The 21685-nt window shown below is 43.1% G+C and overlaps 1 protein-coding gene across 1 annotated transcript in view; it reads left to right on the plus strand.

Moving 5' to 3' along the window:
- Nucleotides 1-19637, plus strand: part of GCGR (glucagon receptor) — a 51642-nt gene extending 32005 nt beyond the window's left edge. Inside the window, exons 2-14 of the mRNA XM_060764877.2 lie at nucleotides 3041-3176; nucleotides 3283-3379; nucleotides 4913-5020; nucleotides 5342-5463; nucleotides 5602-5708; nucleotides 5958-6111; nucleotides 7734-7893; nucleotides 11832-11892; nucleotides 12398-12467; nucleotides 13137-13225; nucleotides 13720-13858; nucleotides 14151-14192; nucleotides 16200-19637. Of these exons, the coding sequence (XP_060620860.1) occupies nucleotides 3123-3176; nucleotides 3283-3379; nucleotides 4913-5020; nucleotides 5342-5463; nucleotides 5602-5708; nucleotides 5958-6111; nucleotides 7734-7893; nucleotides 11832-11892; nucleotides 12398-12467; nucleotides 13137-13225; nucleotides 13720-13858; nucleotides 14151-14192; nucleotides 16200-16499 (1503 nt within the window). The 5' untranslated portion in view covers nucleotides 3041-3122 and the 3' untranslated portion in view covers nucleotides 16500-19637. The remainder of the gene's footprint in view (nucleotides 1-3040; nucleotides 3177-3282; nucleotides 3380-4912; nucleotides 5021-5341; nucleotides 5464-5601; nucleotides 5709-5957; nucleotides 6112-7733; nucleotides 7894-11831; nucleotides 11893-12397; nucleotides 12468-13136; nucleotides 13226-13719; nucleotides 13859-14150; nucleotides 14193-16199) is intronic.
- The last annotated feature ends 2048 nt before the right edge of the window (nucleotides 19638-21685 follow it).

Consider the following 21685-nt stretch of genomic DNA (forward strand, 5'->3'; position numbering starts at 1 on the left):
TTGTCAGGAATACTGCGATCCCATTCAGGAGCCCTTTAACCAGATTAGAAGGGGATTGGAGGAATTAGCTCTTGTGTGCATCTAAGTTTATCCTGGATGGGTTGCAAAAATGCAGGGGTGCCTTTGCCCAACTGCCCACAGGAACACAGGGTCGCTCTTGGGCCAAGGAGCCAATCTCTGAACACATGGGGTTGTGGATGGTAGGAACAGTGCCAGCTGGAGGTTGGGCACTGTGGGGTTAGGACACAACTATATTCCTGAGCTCATCCAGGGCTGGAGCTCCCTGAAGGTTGTAAATGATTAACCGCTTTGTTGTTGGGCTTTGTTGGGCTCTGCCAGAAGCTGTAAGCAAGGGGAAAAACACTGGCTGCGTTGATGCATTCTTCTTTGTCCCTTTTCCTAAGAAAGAGGTTTTCTAGATGAGGTCTGGGGGACAAGGAGCTAGAAATGGACACTGAATTGGGAGAATCCCTGCGAACTCGGTGGATACAGGGCAGGTCATGTTGGGGTGATGGAATGCATAGGTCAGTAGCCACAGACATGTGAGGACATTGGGTATCAAGGCACATGTGTCCTCAGCATGCGTCTATCTCCTTCCAGCCCCTCCTTTCTGGGCATGCCAAATAAGTCGATTTTCTTCTTCCCGCGCGTGCCATTACTTCTCCTTCCCACATGTGACACTACTTCTGTTGTCACCTCCTGTGGCAGATGCATTCCCAGCATTATTCTACATCCAGGTGCTTCCAGATATTTTATTTATTTATTTATTTACTTTGCTTGTATACCGCAGTTTCTCAGCCCGTAGGCGACTCAACGCGGTTCACAACAAGAGCAAAAGTCAGTCGAACAACATACAATATTTAAAACCATTAACAGCATAATATACAAAATAATGACACATCAATAACAACACATCAACGTCTCGTAACTAAAATCGTGATCCAATTCGTCATCCATAATTCCATTTCCTATATTCATCGTTCATTCCTATATTCATCGTTCATAGTGTCCCTTCCCCCAGCACCAACTGCCACTCTGGGCCGGAGCGAAGAGAGGGGAGGCCAGGGGACAGCACCATCTTGTCTCCTGCATTTGCCATCCGTTGGGGACCCCTTTCCCCAGCACCAACTGCCGCTCTGGGCCGGAGTGAAGAAAAGGGGGCCAGGGGACAGTTCTACCTTGTCTCCTGTGCTATTCTAATAATATATTATAATATAATATATAATATATTGTGTATACATGTAATATTTATAATATTGTAATGTAATGCAATATAATACTACTAATAATAATATGATATTATAATTATATATTTATATTACATGTAATATTACTAATAATATTACGGTATAATTGATATAGTGCAATATAGCAATATTTAAAACTGATATTGTACTATGTTAATAATATATTGTATGTATATATACCTTGTAAGCCGCTCTGAGTCCCCTTCGGGGTGAGAAGGGCGGCATATAAATGTCGTAAATAAATAAATAAATAATCTCTCCAAGTTAAAAGGCTTTGCCCTGTTTACTTGAACCTAATGCACATCTTTTTTGGCTAAAAGGTGTAAGAAATGAAAATAAAATGCAGGAAGGCAAAATACTGAAATCGTTTGCCAGCTTCCACAAAAATAGCCATGATTACCAACACTGGATTGCTGTGAGTTTTCCAGGCTGTATGACCATGTTCCAGACGCATTCTCTCCTGACATTTCGCCCACAGCTATGGCAGGTAACCTCAGAGGTTGACCTTGTAATCTCTCAGGATACCTGCCAGAGATGTGGGAGAAACATCAGGAGGGAATGCTTCTGGAACATACAGCCCGGAAAACTCACAGCAACCCAGTGCGCTATAAAAGCCTTTGCCAACACATTACCAACGCTGTTTGCTTCCTGTGCTGGCTGATCCATGTGCATCCATATATTCAGATGCACAGGCAGAGTACCTTACCAACTTCACGTCTAGTGTATTGTTTCTTAGGCAACCTGGCAAGCCTAACCTGCCAATAGATATCATGAGCCCAGAACTTGGACTCATGATATCTAGAATTCCTCCACCAACATGGACTGACTAGAGCAGGGGTCCTCAAACTAAGACCCGGGGGCCGAATGCAGCCCTACAACGTCATTTACCCGGCCCTCACCCAGGGTCTGAAATGACTTGAAAGCACACAACAACAACAATCCTATCTCATCAGCCAAAAGCAGCCCCACACTTCCCACTAAAATACAAATAAGTTTATATTTGTTAAAATTGTTCTTCATTTTAATTATTGTATTGTTTTAAAGTGTTTTTTGCACTACAAATAAGATATGTGCAGTGTGCATAGGAATTCATTCATTTTTTTTTTCAAATTATAATCCAGCCCTCCAACATTTTGCGGGACTGTGACCTGGTCCTCTGTTTAAAAAGCTTAGACCCCAGAGCACCCTTGCTTCCCCATGACAGTTCAACTTCTCAGTTAAGCTTAGCAAAGACAGCCTTGGAGTCTTTTCTTTATGTATTGTTGCATTTGGTTGCAACCAGCTCGTTACCAGCATATGCTGGAAATTCAAGTTAGCAAGTAAGTGCACATCAGGGATCGGGGCAAGCTGGTGATCTGAGAGAGGCGTGTGAATTAGCTCAGTCCCTGCACTGTTTTGTAGTAGGTCATGTCTCATTGGCCCCACAGTGTGGAACCAAATCCAGCCCTGAAATAGCTTCTCCCCAAAGAGGCTCTGGTTGCAGTGACTGACATCCTCGCCTGGGTGCCATCAGCTTCCTCCAGTTCCCTTGAGGGTCAGAGAGCCTCCAGGCAAAAGCAGAAACAGGGTCAAACAGGCTCCCAGCACCTGCCATGGGTTGAGGCTGCTGCTGCAGCTATTCCCCATTCCCAGATATCCTGGCCCTGGGCCCGCTATCTGAATGTACCCTTTCTCAACCTGCGTCATCAGTCTTGGAGGCAGGGGAGTAGAGCCTGGTGTCTGCAGGAGAGCAGTGAGGAGACTGCAAGAATAAGTGGCCTTCAAACTCTTCCCTCTTTCCTTACACTTTGCAGAGTTCCTGCCAAACCAGGACATTCTGTAGCCGGTCAGCTGCTCCGGGAGCTTCTCAATGCGGTTTCCTAGCCCTCCAGAGGGATGTCCCAGTCAGACCACCTCACTATCCTGCTGGTGCTGGCATTATGCCTCCAGGTAAGGTCTTTGGAGCCTCCCATTATCTCCCCCCACCCCATTTTAGGGTCCATACTCACATGTCTACCAGGCCATAAAAATTTCCCTACTTTCTCTTTTTCCCCAGGGAGCCCCAGCCCAGATTATGGACTACCTCTTTGAGAGCTGGAAGGCTTATAGCGAAGAGTGTCACCACAACATGAGCCTCCTGCCGCCACCTACTGGTGAGACAAGCCCTACACCCACCTCGGAAGCTGGGGGTTAGATGACGAAGCTATGAGGGTCCGGCCCTACCATTAAGATGCAGCCACCTTAAGCCACTGGTTCAAAGAGGGCAGCAAATTGTTCTGTGTTCTGCATATTTTAATTATATTAAGCTTCACCTTAGTCTTGAGAAGAGGTGGGTAAGAAATATTATTATTATTATTATTATTATTAACTACTACAACAATAAATTATATTTGTTACCCATCTCTCCTCACAGCTCGTAGTTAAAAGGCAGGTACAACACAACACCATGAAAATATGCCTCAGATGCTTTAACTGGAGGCAGAGGAGGAGCACCCATTTGCTGTTCCAGCTCAGAAGCCAAATGTCTGCAATGAGATATTTTGTTAAGACTGGTCACTCAGCTGACTTTCTTCCCTATTTGTTTATATTAGTTCAGTCTCCTTGCTGAGCAACGAGTAGCCATGTGTCTGGGCCACATGCTCTTCCTCTGACTGGTGGATGTATTGTGGAACAAGAATTGTGGAGGCTAAATGGTATGCCAGAGCCACTTAAAACACTGAGTACCTCCAGAAAAGAAACCACAAAGATCCATATATGACCAAACGTGACTTATTTTCTGTATGTGATACTGTGGGCATTTGGTATCCGCTGGGGTTTGGTTCCAGACTCTTTTGCGAATACCAAAATAATTGAATACTCAAGTCCTGTTATTTATAGTGGCATAGTTAAATCATTTGTAGAATATTATTCTTTAGTTGTATCTTTTTGAACTTTTCTAAGCTTCCTTGATTTCTGGACTGAAGAAAAGCACTAGAGAAAGCAACAAAAGAACAATAATAAATCCTATTTTTTATTTTGAAAGGAAGAATATTTTCAAGCAGTAGGTGGTTAAATCTGTGGATACGGAATCACTTGATATGTGGGTGGGGGGGGGGGGCAACTATAGCTTCAGGGCAGTAGACTGTAGGGGATGAGTTGAGGTAAGATAAGGGAATATCTGCACAACTACATAGTTCTGCATTCGTGTTTTTGCATGTGATTCACAAAGGTGCCCAAAGCATCTATTTTGTTGGGAGGTTCCTTTGATTTCAAACCTGTCATTTAAATGTTGGCAAGTACATTAATTATGGAAAGGGTGAAAAAATGGTGAGAATAATTGCATTTGCTGTTGTTCTTCTGTTGCTTTCTCTAGTGCTTTTCTCCAGTCCAGAACTCAAGGGGGCTTAGAAAAGTTCAGATACAACTAAAAATAATATTCTACAAATGATTAAAATATTTTTAATGTCAATAGGAATAAAAGCTGGCAAAAGCACATCAATTAAAGTAGAAAAGGAATAAATACAGATAAGAGAGCATATTCAGAAAAAAGTGTTCCTCTCTCAAAGGCCTGTTGAAGCCAAAAAGGTCTCACTTGCCTATGGAAAGAGAGTGGGGAGTGCCCCAGTCTGACCTCTCCAACAAGCACACACTTCTGTTCTCTCCACCACCATAAATACACACCCTAAGCCCCCTCTCCTCTTCAACAGAACTTGTCTGCAACCGAACTTTTGACAAATACTCGTGTTGGCCTGATGCACAACCCAACACCACTGTCAATGTTTCCTGTCCCTGGTTCCTGCCCTGGTATGACCAAGGTAATGGTCTGTGAAGGTGGTGGTGGTGGGAGTGGGACCTTGTTCTTAGTAAAGGAAATATTCCAGGAGTGTCTCCGCATGAGGCTTCAAGAGTTTAAATGGAGCACTGTTGAGGAGGCAAAAAGAAGGGAGGGAGAAAGAGAGGGGTCAGACTGAAGAGGACTATGGTGGGGGAGATATGTAGAAGAGTCACAGGGTGCAGAGGATTGGTAGTGTGTGGGGAGGCACAGAGAAGCAACAAGGAATGGTCAAAGGGCAGCACAATTATGGAGTTGCTTTTTGAAGTAGGATACTGCTGATCCTTCTGTTTCCCCCCTACAGTGAAGCATGGCTATGTATTTAAGAAGTGTGGCCCAGATGGGCAATGGGTAACTACCCCTGAAGGGAAGTCAATGCGGGATGCCCATCAGTGTGTGATGGACAACAAGACCATCTCAGACCAGGTGACTGGGAAGGCTGGTTTGAGCCCAGATGGTGGGGGTGGGAGTCTGTGGGAGTACACCTTGCCCTTGGCTCCACTTGTGTATGAGAAGGGACCTCAAGAGTAACCCAGCCTCTTTTTTTCCTTTTTCTCTTTCCAGGAGAGGTTTGCAAAGATCTATGGTAGCTTCAAGGTGATGTACACAGTTGGCTACTCAGTGTCTCTCTGCGCCCTCCTTCTTGCCTTGGCTGTGCTGCTAGGCTTCAGGTGCCCTGGGAATTGGACAATGGGGTGAGGGGAGGGGGACTCCTATTGGGAACAATACCAATGGCAAAGGGAGTAGGAGGAAGGGCAGGGCATCTTTTGGGCAGATTCAGTTCTGTTCCTCTGAAAAAGATGAAGTGCAGTTATGGGTTTGTCTGAAAAGATTTGGGTCGCCAGCCCACCTGGGGGAAGGATAGGGCCTGGTACCAGCTCTGCTGGACCGGCATTGCTGACCAGCTCCCTGCTCTCCAGCAAGCTGCACTGCATGCGCAACTACATCCACATGAACCTCTTCGCCTCCTTCATCCTGAAGGGCATCTCGGTGCTTATCATCGACATGCTGCTCAACACCCGCTACAGTGAGAAGATCGACGACTACAACGTGGGCCTTTGGCTGAGTCATGAGGTGACACATCTGTTCGCAGTTCCAACACCCCACTGTCTCTGATGCATGTTTTTTTCTCCTTCCCTCTCCCACTTCAATATCAAAGGATATTCTACTCCTCCTCTATGAAGACCCTTGACTCAAATTAACAAGAGCCAGCAATAGAGCTCAGAATTTCTCAGAGATTTCACAAGGCAGTCAAACAGCTTCATGTTAAATTAATCCATAATGCAAATATAAAACCAACATAGTCTGCAGTGTATGTTCAGTTACTCTGCTCTGTTTTATCATAAATTCATATAACTCACATGCATATTGAGCATAAGAGGGCCGAGTAGCCTTGCTGTAAGGCAGTGGTTCTCAACCTGTGTGCCCCCAGATGTTTTGGCCTTCAACTCCCAGAAATCCTAACAGCTGGTAAACTGGCTGGGATTTCTGGGAGTTGTAGGCCAAAACACCTGGGAACCCACAGGTTGAGAACCACTGCTATAAGGCTTCATGGAACTGGAAGCTAATCTTGAGCAGAGCTTTGAAAATTTCTCCATTTTTGGACTAATACACTCAGAATCCTCCTGCCAGCAGAATCACCGGCAGTATTGGTTGGGCATTCTGGGAAGTGTAATTTTAAAAAAAAGGTGGTGGTGGATTTTCTAGACTTTGGTCCTGAAGTTCAAGATCAAATTAAGCCACACCTCCATCTCTCCAGCCTCTGTCATACTCCACAAAATATCTTCATTCTGTATTTGTGGCTAGATCACAGTATGGGAACTCGGTACCAAATGCTGTCATTGAGCCATTTGAAAACTTGATCAACAGGACTATTTTGTTGCTAAGAAGATAATGAGTCTAATGATTCTTTAAAAAAAACCAACACTTCTCCCCTTCTTTCCCCTCTCCATGCTGCCCTGGCCATCGTGTAGCATAACACAGGATTGAAGCATCTCCTATATCAGGAGTTTGAATTTGTAAAACATCCACCACAACACTATGGGGCTGGGCTATTAGTCAAGTAGAATTAACTATCTCAGGCAGCAAATGTTGAGGGTGGGAATAGCAAAGACAACATCCCAGCAATTTCTCCTGAAGCTGCCAACCTTCTTGAATCATAGAATCATTGAGTTAGAAGAGACCTTGTGGGCCATCCAGTCCAACCCACTGCCAAGAAGCAGGAAAATTCAAAGCACCCCTGACAGATGGCCAGTTTCTACTTAAAAGCCCCCAAAGAAGGAGCCTCCACCACACTCTGGGAAATGCTCAAGAGTTCCACTTGAGCATTCCCTCCTCTTGGAGAAGAGAATTAAATGTGCCAGATAACCTATCATGGTCCTACTAATAAAGTCTGCCACCTCTAGGTGTCATAGATGTTGCTTTCATGCTGCCAATGTTAATGGTAAATTCAGCTGCCAGGCGAATTGGCTTCCATGTGAGGAATGAATGCAGCCACTTCGGCTTATGTGCCACATGGCATGACCTTGTGAGGGAGGATAGTCAAGAAGTAGTCCTGGGTATTAGTCACATTTTCCCTTCATGTTCATATTCTTCTGGATATTGTTTGTGGGGGCGGGGGGTGGATGAAGTTCCTTGCCAAAAGTTTCCAAGTTTTTTTGTCCTTTCCACTAACTTTTTTTTGTTGTTGCTCCCAGGCGGCGGCAGGCTGCCGAGCAGCCACTGTGTTTATGCAGTACGGCATTGTGGCCAACTACTGTTGGCTTCTAGTGGAAGGGATCTACCTGCACAACTTGCTCGTGCTGGCTGTTTTCTCCGAGCGCAGCTACTTCACCCTCTACCTCTGCATCGGCTGGGGTGAGTAGATGGCCACTAGCGGCCTGGGTAAGATTAACTTCAAGACTCCTTTCAGTGAGGAACTGCAGAAACATAGAGTAACCCAGGCATGCAACATTGCCACACAGGGAGAAGAAACTAGAGGAAAGCCATTTGGGAGGCAAGACAGGAAAATGCTGCAGATGTTCATCACTAAATGTTGGGTGGAAAGATAATGTCTCTGGGTCATGGGAAGGGGAGAGCAGTACCAAAAGAGTTGGAAGGCTGGAGCCAGACTCCGCCTACTGTTGGGGGAAGGATCTCTAGGATCCGGTGGAGGTTCCCACTGGAAATGCAGGGGTCTGATTTTCAGATTCCTCTCTGCACCACCTTCCACACTGTTCAAGAGGAATTTCATTGTTTAACACACTGCTATTGCCCGTAGTTCTTTTTCAAGGTAGCAGAGATCAGAGTTTGCAAGTAACTAAAAATGTTACCTTATTTGAGAGGATGTAATGAGAAAATAATTGCAGGCTTTTCCCCTGTATGTTAACATAACATAACATAACATAGTAAATATATTTTGGGGGGAATGCATGTGTATGTAATGAGCAACCTATACTAAGTACAAGTAAGGTGTCACTTATCCAGAATTCCCAAATCCAAAATATTCCAAAATCTGCAATTATCCACATGGATGGCTGACATTCAGTGTACACAAACTTTCTTTTATGTACAAAATTATTTAAAATCTTGTACAAAATTACCTCCAGACTATGTGTGTAAGATGTATTTGAAATATAGTTGAATTCTATGTTTAGACTTCCGTCCCACCTCCAAAATATCTCATTATGCAAATAAATGCTTTCCAAAATTAAACCCCACCTCCTTCTGATCCCATGGGTTTCTGATAAGCTGATAAAATATTTTAAGGATTATTTGGAGGAAGATTTAGATTTCTTTTGGCCATTTTCTTTGTCAAACATTAATTAAAAATGAGAGATTAATAACAAGTTATTCATGCATGATGTATAACATGAGGACTAATGGTGATACAAATGTGTTACACGTTTTAAAAAGTTCCTATTAATGCCAACAACTTTAAAATGGTTCAAGTTCTGTCGAAGTGCTTTTACTGTTCTGTTCCATGTCTGGAAAACTGACAGCCTCCATTAAATCAATTCCAGTGAGGCATAATAATAATAATAATAATAATAATACTTTATTTATACCCCGCCACGATCTCCCCAAAGGGGACTCAGGGTGGCTAACATGAGGCCAAGCCCAAAAATACAATACAGCAATATAAAATACAAATTAACGAAAAATTACATCACAATAAGATACATGAAGTAACAAAATAAAATAAACAGTTGCAAAATAATATAATGAAATAACACAATGGGTGGGCCAAATGCACAAGATAAAAATGATAAAACCCTGAATGAGATAGTAGTGGAAAAGTGTATTTGTGAGGGAGGACCCCAAGAAGGAGGAACAGTGGGGTTAGGCCTTCGTTAAGGACATCATGAGGACGACACTGTAGATGGAACAGACAGAAATGAGATAATATGATCACTGACCTAGGCTTTCAGACAAATTAGAGCCCATCCATTTGTGTCTCTGAAAAAAAAGAGTCATCAAACTCTAACTACTATCTATTATCTTTCTGTGTCATTGGTCTCTGGTTTAATTGAAATGGTCAAATGTTTGGAATATTATAGATTAGTCTGGGATGAAAGTATAACATGCTGAGAGAAAAGAGTGGGATTTCTTTAAAAGGTTGGGGGTATGTGAGAGAGATGGCATGAATCAGGATGTCCAGAGTGTGTATGTCCCGGGGTCACTGAGGGAGGAAGTGTTTCAGGCAGCAGATCTTAGAAGTTGACCAGGAATGACTGGGCTCAGGTGAGGTCACAGTCCAGACTTCTTATTCTATGCCAGGCATCCTCAAACTGTGCCCCCCCCCCCCCCCAGCTGTTTGGGCTTCAACTCCAAGAATTCCTGACAATTGAACAAGTTTGTTAGGGCTTCTGGAAGTTGGAGGCCCAAACAGCTGGAGGGCTGCAGTTTGAGAATGCCTATCCTATGCATTCTTGCTACTAAAAAATAAAATAAAAAACATTTTTCCTTGGGTTGAATGTTATATTTGACCCAACATTTGTGAAAACGAGCTGAGACTAGCCCAACTATTAGGCAGAATTGAGGCAGCAAATGCCAAGAGACAAGAGGTAGAGTTGAAAGATACCAGATGGCCTGTTTTCCCCTTTCCCCCTGGAACGGAAAATGCTATGCTGATGCCATTATTTGTTAAAATGCCAACCTAACCAACTTTGACTCATGTGACATAGACTCTACCTTAGGAAGCAAAACATTTGTGACTCCAGCAATGCGCTAAAGAATTAGCTTGTTACTTAGAGAGAGAAGAAAAGAGCCAAATATTGAGAGATTCCAAGTGCCACTGACAGCATATCCCTATATTTTCCAGCATGCTTTCCTACTGAAGGTATACAATATGGTGTCATCATGCTCAGGCTTTCTTGGAAAGACATGAATCTGCCTGACTTCCAATCCCTGTTACTTCCATGTGTGTTGAACAAGAACACTTTGTCTTCATTCTGTTTTTTTCTTAGACTATACATTTTATGTCATGACATAGTATTTTCATCCCCCTTCTTTTGTGCCAAAAACTGCATCAGAATACTTGGGAAATGTCAATGCCTGTGAGTGGCTCCCTAATTCCTGACCTGCATGTTAGTTTGTCCCCAGAAGGGGAGCAGATCAGTTCATACCGGAATGACAGATCGCTGTCTCAGTCACCCACCCACTCTGTTTAATTGGCTGCTGCTAGTAATGGGTGGTACGCTATGAATGCCATGGCACCATCTCATATGTCTTCATCTTTTCCCAAACATTCCTAAGGAGACACAGGCAGGAGACCCTGTTGTTTTGCTGGCAGCCAGATATCCTTCATGCCTACTAAAGTTTGGCTTGAAGGGCAGCCTTCTCCAACTGGAACTGCACGCTGTCTTGCAACTAAAGTCATGTACATCATAGACATTTGGGGAGAGTTTGACAGATTCATTTGTTACCTGCTATAAAGACATTTATTCCCCCATGACCATGTTCCCAGTTACATTGATTTTCAAAGCACTACGAAACTCTGCAACATCTTTTTGTCTTGTGGGACAGAAACAATATTATTGTGATCAGCCATGGCTTTATCTTACCATTTTTAGTCTATGATGAGTATTTCAAGGACAAATTTCAGGTCAACAGAAAGCTGCATGATCTGGCCTTGACATTCTGGTAGGGGTGGGGATTCACTCAGTCTGGATCATGGCCCTCAAACTTGTTAAGGAGGAAATCTTTGATTGCAAAAAGTCTGTTTTTCCCAACCTCTTAAAAATAGCATGGGGATAATCTGGATAAGCATCAAAATTGGGTTTACACACCTTCAAAACAGGATCTCAATTCAGGTAAGCCTCTCTCCCCCAACTCAGCCATTTATTTTTGAACTACAGTAGAATCTCGCTTTTCCATCCTTCACTCATCTAACGTTCTATATTATCCAATGCAGTCTGCTTCCCATCCGGATCCACATCTGTTTCAATACATTGCAATCTTTTGGTGCTAAATTTGGAAATACAGTAATTACTACATAACGTTACCATGTATTGACCTGCTTTTTCTGTTGATTTGTTGTAAAACATGATGTTTTGGTGCTAAATTTGTAAAATCATAACATAATTTGACATTTAATAGGCTTTTCCTTAATTCCTCCTTATTATCCAACATTTTTGCTTATCCAGCATTCTGCTGGCCCATTTATGATGGATAAGCGAGACACTACTGTACTAATCTTGGCATCTCTCTTACTTCTTGGCATTGAGATAGGAATGTAAAGTCATAATACTGGTTAAATCTCTGCCTATAACAGAGAGGTTGCTCTGTGTAATTCTTTTTTCTTTTTTTTCCAGGAGCCCCAATTCTCTTCATTGTGCCATGGGTAGTGGTGAAATTTCTTTATGAAAATATTCAGTAAGTTCTAACAAGCAATGCACCTGAATAGTATACATATATGGGCTGGTGCGCAGACAGGTTGTTGTTTTTGGACAATTTAGCAGGGTTTTGTGTTTGTGTGTGTGTGTGAGGAGCGACTTGAGAAACTGCAAGTTGCTTCTGGTGTGAGATAATTGACCATCTGCAAAGACGTTGCCCAGGGGATGCCCGGATGTTTGATGTTTTATCCTCCTTGTGGGAGGCTTCTCTCGTGTCCCAGCATGGGGAGCTGGAGCTGACAGAGGGGAGCTCAACCTGCTTTCCTCTGCTTTGAACCACTGACCTGTTGGTCAGCAGTCCTACCAGCACATGGGTTTAACCCATTGCACCACCGGGGGCTCCAATTTAGCAGGTGACATTCATGAGAATATAGGATGAACACTCTGTGTCATACAGGACTGGGGTGTTATTTAGCAAATGAATAAGTATGTATTTGTTTGACTGTCTTTTACATGGTTGCTTCTTTCTTCCTTCCTTTCTCAAGATGCTGGAGTACCAACAATAACATGGGTTTCTGGTGGATCCTGCGTTTCCCTGTCTTTCTGGCCATCTTTGTGAGTCTTTATGTCTTTTATGTTTGTCTCAATCTCAAAATTCCAGCAGACCCCAAAGGTGATATTACCTGCCTCTGATATCCTCTTCTTCATAAAAGAACGAGCAGGAGGTTTGGGGGCAATTCATCTACCAAGCATAGAAAAGCCGAATGTTTACCTAAGGCTCTACTTGTCTTAGAAAACATGGAAATCACAATCCGAATGTCTTTCTCTCACACACCAACTGTATACAATACTATTTTTAAAGGCATTCTGACATCAAGTCTATCACAGTAATATTGCTAACACACTCAAGGTCCAATCTGTACCAGCCTAAGCTGACAAAAAGCCTTACAGCTACTACCACCATCTGCATTTCTGAAGTTCATGCAGAATCTATTTAATGTTTGCAGAACATTTGCTACATGCTTAAAACCCAAGGATTTTTAATGTATAAAGCTAGAGCTTTCAGTGGCCTGCTGAAAGCTCTGGGAAATCTAATTTGGGGATATGATCTGGATGGAAGACTATAGAAAGACCTATGCAGACCACTTTAAGACGAGAAAAGTGAGTTTAATATTCATATGAATAATTAATATTATTATATGCAAGACCTCACTATATGTTAACTGTATATTCACTTCCATGTTGTCCCTTTCCACCTCTTAACCACATGGTCTTCTCTTTCAGATCAATTTCTTCATTTTTATCCGTATCATTCAGATATTGGTCTCCAAACTCCGTGCCCACCAGATGCGCTACACAGACTACAAATTCCGGTACTGGCCGTTGTCCCCACAGGGCCATCGTTTCTTTGGGATGAGGATATTCCGTTCACACAGCTTTCTGGGCTTTCTTGGTTGGGACTGTCCTTGCAATCATTTCTAGCATTTCCATGGGCATTGGGGCTTGAGCACTGGTTTGTGTCTTTCTGAACTGGCCAGTTTGTGGTATCTGTGCATTCATGTTTTCCTACACATAAGCTCATTCGTACCACCGTCAGATAGGGTGCGTCTATGGAACTGGCAATAGAGTAACGTGTAGAGAGGAGAAAAAGAAGATACATCTCAACATGTTTAAAAGATGGCCTTTCATAAACTGAAAAGCCCATTCATAAAATACTATCTTTTATGCACCTTGAGATGTGTCTTTCCTTTCTTCTTGTTGATTTTATCCAGTTCTTCAATTTTTGCTTGTTTGGTTTGGTTTTTTGTTTTTTTAACTGGATACTAGGGGCCTATTTCCAATAATGCATTCTAATTCTCTATTTTAGGCTGGCCAAGTCCACGCTGACACTTATTCCATTGCTGGGTATTCATGAGGTGGTTTTTGCCTTTGTCACTGATGAACATGCTCAGGGTACCCTGCGATATGTCAAGCTCTTCTTTGACCTCTTCCTCAGCTCCTTCCAGGTGAGTCACAGGCACATGACATACCTCCCCCATCCCCCAGCCCTATCTGTATTGAGGGGAGAAAAGTGAAGCTCACCAAAGCCACTTTTGAGAGCCTTCAACCTCCAGTGCCGACACCCCTGATTTTTTTTTCTGGTTAATCATTTGCCAAAAAGCCAGCATGTATGTATATACTCTCTCTCTCTCTCTCTCTCTCTCTCTCTTTCTCTCTCCTGCCCCCGTCCCTCCCTCTCCCACATACACACATACACTTTGAATAGCCTTATTCTGATTGATTCTTCTCTGTCATTAGGGCATGCTGGTGGCCATACTTTATTGCTTTGTGAACAAAGAGGTGAGTGCAAATGCATCTGTGGCCAGGAAGATATAACATATAGACTACTATTTATATGGGAGGAATTACTGATGGGTAGGGGAGTAGGATTTCTATCTGATTTTCCAAATTGTGTTAGAGATACATTGCCACTACATACAATGCCTTTGAAATACTTCCAAATCTGCAGGGACTATTATTATTATCATCATCATCATCATCATCAATTTTTAACCCTCCCTCTCTCCCCATGTGATAATCTATTGTTTTCCCACCTGCAGATCTCTTAAATGGTTGGCATGCAGTAGTCATGTCATGCATTCCTTCCTTGTAAAATTTGCATATAGAACCCTGGCCTTTACAACCTCATTACATGACACATTTCTAGTGTCCTAGGACACTGCCACCCCAGTTGAGCAATGGAGCCCTACGCCACCCATCATACAACGTAGCCTCACTTCTGGGGGGACTCCATTGCTCAACTGGGGTGGCAGTGTGGTAGGACACTACACCACCAACACAGGAGCCTCTCCATGTTCCATTTGGAACATCGGGACTATCACGGGGACAAGCCATGCAGTGACACTTCTCCATGTGTGATGGGGAAGCATTCCTGCCAGCTGGTCGGGGTGTGAGTTGTTGGGATTGTCCTGCTGTGTCACCAATTCACAACAAAGGTTGATAAATCGACACAAAGGACCTAATTAATGTGATGAAGTCCTTAGAGGGGATATATAATATACTTATATGGCAGCAGAGGGAATACACAAACATACGTACATAGAGAGATAAACAGGGTATTTTAGGCTTAACTACTACTACCACCCCATTTGTGGGAAGTCTGGAAACATCAGGATAAACAAAATGAGATGGAGAGATAGCACGTGAACCATGAGGATCTTGATTCAATGCAAGACAAACAAAAGTTTTCCAGTTTGTGGTTGGATGAATGTCTACATGTTTATGTACTTTAAAAATTAAATTATGATAAGAACTAGATTATTGAGAGTATCCTGAACCACACAGGCTGAATGCTCCTTCCTTTGAATTGGGACTTTACTATTTGAGTGTCACCAAGGACCTCATCACATTGATGAAAATAAGCATCCTAGGATGCTTGCAGCCTTCTTTGGGGACAGAGCCTTTGAAATACTGCCAAAACTGCAGGGACAACAACAACAACACCTCCCCCCACTCCCATCCCCTGATCCTATTCTGTATTGAGGGGAGAAAAACAATTATTATTATTATTATTATTATTATTATTATTATTATTATTTCTAACCTGCCCTTTCTCCCCATGGGGACTACAGCCCCTAATTCACTCAGGAAGATGGTGTTTAGTTACAGATGTAAGCAAGAGTACAGACACATATCACTTCCATGTGTGTCTTTTGTCCATATGATTGTAATTAGGTGTACAAAACATATCGGGATGGTGATCCTGCTTGGTGGCTATGTGTGGCATGGCCACCTTTGTTGCTTAGAAGGAAAACTAGCCTTGAGAAAGTAGCCAGTTTTCACTGAAGCTGTAGATGGAGAAGTGGTGGCACACCTCCCTCAGCCTCCTGCTTTCTTTCCACAACTCCCTACACCCAGCTGCATCTTCCTACAGTCAGTCCAGTGACAACTCTGCAATCTTCTATTACACTCTGCTTTTTTTGGAAACCTGGGGGCAAGATAAGCTGCAGCACAAAAAAAGTGGTAATGAGAAGGGATTTCCCCCTTTGCTCAATGTCATCTCTGCAGTGAAAATCACTCCCTTTCAAAGTTCCTTTTTACTACAATAAGTTGATATGTACCAATTTTAGGTATCCTTGTTTGCATGTAACACATTGCTTTAGCCCTCAAAATGTCAGATCTCAATTTCTCATGCTTGTGAGCTTCTTATAGATGTTTATTTATATGAGTTGCAGCCTGCTAGCTACTGGAATCAGTTTTACAATGTCTTAGAAAACTGATAAAACAATAAAAAGAGAGTGTCAGATCCATGGCAAACCCAGGTCTCCTGGTGTGTTTTTTCTGTAGGTACAGTCAGAGCTCACAAAGAAATGGACACGCTGGAAGCTTGGCTGGGACATAGAAGAGGAGTACAAGCACACATACAGCCACACACCCAATGTCCGCAATGGGGGTGCCAGCACCTTCGAGAAGCACAAACTGGTTGGCAACTACCTCAATGGGCTGGGGCGCAGCCAGGCCACTGTCCATACGAGCACGCAGTATCTGGAGAGGACAGGCTGCAGTGCCAGTGAAAACTTGGCCGCAGGTGGAAACTGGCATCCCCAGGGCCATGACTCCCCTGACACTGTGGAGAGCAACTTCTGAAGGAGGTCTTCCCAGAGGACAGCCACACTGGAGGCCAGGCATGGCAGCGGACTCTGCCAGGAACCTGAACTTGAAAACATTGAGAAAGGACATGTGACTGGAAACAGTATCATCTTCTAATTTTCCTGGAGATGTTGCTGGAACAGTGCGAGTTCTTTTCTGTTGGAGAGATATGTGTTTGACCCAATGAGACTTACTGCCTTGCCTGTACGCAAGGCACAGTACCCCACTGCTGTGCTGCATTAGGTGGAACAAGGCAGGAGTAACACAGTCACAGAATACACTAAGGGAAGTGACAGTGCCAAACCAATTTTGTGTAAGAAGAAATTCTGTACTTTGGTAAGCTCTGAAAAGTTGCACAGTTTAGAGGCTGTGCCATGATCAGTCCTGATCAAATCTTTGGGAATCTCAGAATCCCTTTTAAAACAAAATGTTAGCCCTTGTATTTACAGAGAACAAGTTAAGAATGTGTCAGCACTATTTGCTAAAAGTTTTTTTTAAGCATGGACATTGTGCAGTTGCTTTTATTAGTCATGGAGCAAGATGTATTTAGCTATTCCCTAAGTTTCACTTATTTTACCCCTCTCTTCCAGATAAATAAATCTTAGTATAAAGTTCTGCCAAAAAAAGGGTCCTCAAAAGAATTTTGCAGCAAAACTTCCAAATATATAATTGTCCAATATGATTATGACTAAAATCCTGCATAAAGTAGGTGGAGCAAAATATTCTTCCTGCACTGCTCTGTATCCTCTAGCCCTCTGCTTCTTAAACTGCGGGTCTGGACCCCAAATGGGGCCCTCTTAGCTCAGTGTTGGATTCCTGAAAAGCTCGGCAACAGTAAAAGGTTCCTGAATGCCACTCATTTCTAAAAATCTGATAGCAACAAAATACAGTGTTTACAGTGGATTCTGCAGAAGATGCTTCAGCTGTACTCCACAAAAAGGAAAATCAGCCAGTTTAGCAAGTCTTGGGAATATTGATTTGTTATCAGAAAATTCTTGATTTGTACATCTATTTTATATACCTATATACCCAGGGTCACGAAAAATTCTCAGATCAAAATGAATGAAAAATATTTTAAGAAGCCCTACTCTAGTTCATCTTGGTAGCTGACATGCCCCACCAGGGAAAAGGAGACCATTCATATAATGAGCAAACATGGTCTCAGAAGTGGAAAATAAAGTAGAGCGCCCTCTCCTTTCCCTTTTCCTTGGAGGCCAGAGCAGCTGCATCTTCTCTGAATTCCTTCTGCTGTACCCTCTGGTAAGCAGCAGCAGCAGCAATGCTGCTTCCAAAGCTTGACAGCTGCTGGGGGAGAGGGGGTTGGGATGAAAGGGAAAGACCTCTGAAAAAGTCTCACTAAGAAAAATCCTGTGATAAGGTTGTAGTCAACTTGAAAGCACATCACAACAGTGATGTAAACAGGACAGGGGACTTCCTGTGTTCTAGTTGCACCATGTCATGTTCAATGAGTGCAAAAGAAGGGAGCAGTAGCCAAGCCTCTTGAAGGAAATGGGAGCAGATGAAGCTTCGGATTTTGGCAGTTGCAGTGACAACAAAGGAAGTGTTTCCTGCAGAGAGAATGTTATGCTCCACCTATAATGGTCACTCAGGACCAGGGCTACGCATCCTCAGCCATGAAAGGAGGTGTAACACTTCACCACAACTACTGGCCTTCCACACGGCCCTGTATCAAGGCAGAAAATCCCACATTATCTGAGTGTGGACTCATATAACCCAGTTCAAAGCAGATATTGTGGGATTTTCTGTCTTGGTATTCTGGGTTATATGACTGTGGAGAAGGTCCTCACCAAAATGCTACCATCTCTGGAATCCATGGGGCCCTTCTACACTGGCCTATATCCCAGAATATCAAGGCAGAAAATCCCACATTATCTGAGTATGGACTCAGATAACCCAGTTCAAAGCAGATATTGTAGGATTTTCTGCTTTGATATTCTGGGATATAAGTCTGTGGGGAAGGGCCCATACTTGGTCCTTTTATTCTCAAACAACCTTTTTCTTGGCTGATTTTGTAACCTTGAGGGGTTGAGGCAGGAAGGTGATATCAGCTCCAATGGCCACTTTGTGTCTCTATATGTCTGTTAGTCAGTGCCAGTGTCCAGGGGCTCAAACACCTCAATATACTGTGCTATATTCTAGCAACCTGGTTAGTGCCTCCTCTTAATGCAGTGAGAGGCTTGTCCTAAGCAAGAAACTGGTCCGTGCTACATGTATCAACATGGACAGGAACAGGTGTCCTGCACCAGTCCTGCCCTTCACAAGTTTTAACCTTTCCAAGTTAAAATTAGAAACAGTGCAACAAACAGGTAATTGTCCTCTCCAGTGGCCAAGACCTTGTACTCTCCAGGCCAGTTCCAGCAGCCCTTGGAGGGGCATTGAGACTCTGCTGCCAACATTGCACTTCACCAAAACAAAACTTCTGTAAAAATATGTTCCCTGAATATGAATGGCCCCAGAATAACTTCAGTTTCTGAAGTCTAAAGTGCCCAGCCTTCAGTACGTGTTAGAAAAGCAACATCAAAGCAGCATTTGAATTAGGGAATTGCAGCTTCTTGCCTTTCCGTTTCCTGTGTGCAAAAACCTGCCGCATCCAGGAGCTATGCAGCACACAGCCAACGAAGTACTTCTGCTTCTTAGTGAGACACAAAGGCCTCCTTAACTGTGATGGACATTAAGGAGCTGGATCTTCAGCTTGCCATCTTCTGGTGCTATGCCAGTTTTAGGGAATCATCCTTCAAATTAAACATGGTATCACCATCCCCCTCACTCTTGGAACCCCACCCCCCCACCCCCCGTCTTTCTCCCAGTATCTTTCTCTCTGTGGTCCCTATGTATTCATCCTATTCCCACCTGTATGCTTCAATGTGGTCTCCTTTTGTATGCTTACAATGTCTTCTGCCATGATGAACTTGCTGTCTGGTCGTTACCAAATTAGTTTCTTTTATTCTCTGTGCTCCATGCTATAAGTGGAGATCTGTTATAAGCCAAAAATAATGTTTTTACTGATCTTCTGATGCAGACTCATATTTTTGGAACATGTGTAGACTTGGCCAAGTCATTTTTAGTTTCCGTTTCCCATCATTAAATGGAACTGCTGTTGGGATTGCCATCACATTCTTATGTTGACAGGACTTTTATGAAAGAAGACTATAAATGGCATTGGACCATAAGTTGCTGGTGAGCATGAACAGGAGGGGATATTTGCACTCCCATCCTGTATGAACCTTCCCATGCTCATGTGGTTGGCCATTGTAGGAAACGCATGTGGGATCAGACAGCCCTGGGACTGAATGTTGCATGGTCCTTCTTATGTTCTTCTAAAGGCATTCTTCTCTTTGGTGGAGAGAAGGAAGAAACAGAACAATTCAAGTACTGGGGCAGCATGTCGTGTGATCTGATAGCCAATTTATTAGTTATGGAAAAGGGTGTGTCCCCCACTCCTAGATTCAGTATGTGACCTTGGCCAAGCTGCTTTCTTTTAGGCTTAGTTCCTTAACAACCATATACAGCAGAGTCTCACTTATCCAACCTTCACTCATCCAACGTTCTGTATTATCCAACGTAGTTTGCCTCCCGACCAGTTCCACAGCTGTTTCAATACATGGTAACATTTTGGTGCTAAATTCATAAATACAGTAATTACTACATAATGTTGCCATGTATTGAACTGCTTTTTATGTCAATTTGTTGTAAAACATGATATTTTGGTGCTTAATTTGTAAAATCATAATGTAACTTCATGTTTAATAGATTTTTCCTTAATCCCTCCATATTATCCAACATTTTCACTTATCCAACATTTTGCCGGCTCATTTATGTTGGATAAGCGAGACTCTACAGTATGAGGAAGAGAATATAATGTTGGGTTATTCATTATGTTTTTTTGAAAAATTAAAGGGTCATATAGACGCTGGTCAAGTCAGCATTTGGTTAGGGTGAGTAGATATAACCAGCTGATAAAAGGGTCATTTTTTAATCCTCATGCTTCATTTTGAAGGTGGAACTGAATATTGATTGAAGCAAACAGCCTGGATATTCATAAAGTTACTGCGCTCTGGATTCTCTAAAGATGTCTTATTTGAGGCAAAAATAAAGCAGAGAATTTAGAGATGGGACACAGAGATCAACAGGAAGGTTTTCTGTCTTCTGCTAGAAAATGAGACATATGCAGAGATGGCAAGACTAAAAATGAGCACAAAGGATGCCTGTGATCCTTTTCTCTTGGGAGGGCACTGGAAATTTACTGCCTGCTCACCTTCACTGCCTCCTCCACTCAGAACCAGTCAGATTGTCACGACTATATCTGGCCTTCCACTAGTACCATAATTCATTTTTAGTAGGACTCTCGACTTGGATCCACTGGGGGGAAAACCCAGATCTTTTCCTAAACTTGAGCAACTCTGAGAAAAGGCAATGGCTCCTGGGCTTAGGAAACATGAAGGGAAGTTGCATCTTTTATGGGCACAAATGGCTCTGTACACAGAGGACAGAGTGTAGTTATGTTGCACTGGCTCTCTCCCTTGTGCACCACTTAAGATGCTTTGGCTTATTTGGCTGCTTGTGACTTTTAAGCCCCCAAAAGCTCATTTTAGGAATGGACAATCCCCTTGTTTGTGGAATTAGTCCCTGTCTCTCCTAGACTACCGTGTCACCCTCAAAAGATTGTTGGTTCCCCACAACCACCATTTGCGGGAGCAGCTGCTAAATTAACACTTGACTCACTGTTAAGAGTACACAAGTGTGCAAACCTCATCTTTCTGATAATGGGTGACAGGCACACAGCCAGCCATTTGTTGTACATTCCTTACTCCAAAGCTCCCAGATCGCTTATCCCGTTTCAACTCTTTCCACCTCCTTTCCCTGGTGGTTTAAGTCAAAACACCACATTCCCAAACCATAAGATCTCAAGCTTTTTATCCCCATACTTGGGCAGCAACCAATGAAGTGACCACTGTATCCATGGATAGGCTGCAGCCACACCAGGAGCCTGATCTGCTTAAAGTCAGACTGAGAAATGTGTTCCCCTGAGGCAGCATCAGCAGCCATGGTGTTTACAGCCTTAAACCAAGATACTCTAGAACCAGAGGGACAAGATAGTCACAGATCTTTATTCAGTGCTACCTGCAACAGGGAAAAGATTTTAAAATCCCCATGTTGGAGAT

Source organism: Anolis sagrei, chromosome 2 (genome assembly GCF_037176765.1).
Source record: "Anolis sagrei isolate rAnoSag1 chromosome 2, rAnoSag1.mat, whole genome shotgun sequence".
Taxonomy (NCBI): Eukaryota; Metazoa; Chordata; class Lepidosauria; order Squamata; family Dactyloidae; genus Anolis; species Anolis sagrei.